General features: G+C 60.3%; 1 protein-coding gene across 1 annotated transcript in view; it reads left to right on the forward strand.

The window, feature by feature from the left end:
- The window catches only part of ETH_00037295 (Malonyl-CoA:acyl carrier protein transacylase), a gene marked incomplete at both ends in the record, with an annotated part of 1,365 nt that overhangs the window by 674 nt on the left and 182 nt on the right, over positions 1–509 (forward strand). Inside the window, one exon of the mRNA XM_013374544.1 lies at positions 1–292. Within this exon, the coding sequence (XP_013229998.1) occupies positions 1–292 (292 nt within the window). The remainder of the gene's footprint in view (positions 293–509) is intronic.

Raw genomic sequence — 509 nt, forward strand, 5'->3', positions numbered from 1 at the left:
TGTGTACTGTGGGGTGGCGAACTACTTGTGTCCGGGGAACTACGCCGTGTCTGTGTCGCGGTCTGCTGCTGCTGCGCTGCAGCAAGCAGCAGCAGCAGCAGCAGCAAAACGCTGCGTGCGGCTGCAGGTCTCCGGGGCCTTCCACTCCCCACTCATGGCTCCTGCTGCAGCAGGACTAGCAGCAGCAATTGCTGCTGCTGATTTCCAAACCCCACAAACCCCCGTGCTGCTGAATGTGGACGCGCAGATCCACACAAACCCCCAAGTCATCAAGCAAAAGCTCATTCAGCAGGTCCAAACCCTAAACCCTAAACCCTAAACCCTGCCCCACCGCGCTGCTGCTGCTCTTGCTGCTGCTGCTGCATTGCTGCCGCTTCACTGCTGCTGCTGCTCTTGCTGCTGCTGCTGCATTGCTGCTGCTGCTCCACTGCTGCTGCTACTGCTGCTGCTGCTGCTTCACCGCTGCTGCTGCTGCTGCTGCTGCTGCTGCTGCTGCTGCAGCTAACCAG

This window comes from Eimeria tenella, genomic scaffold, assembly GCF_000499545.2.
Source record: "Eimeria tenella Houghton genomic scaffold, Eth_scaff2112, whole genome shotgun sequence".
Classification (NCBI taxonomy): domain Eukaryota; phylum Apicomplexa; class Conoidasida; order Eucoccidiorida; family Eimeriidae; genus Eimeria; species Eimeria tenella.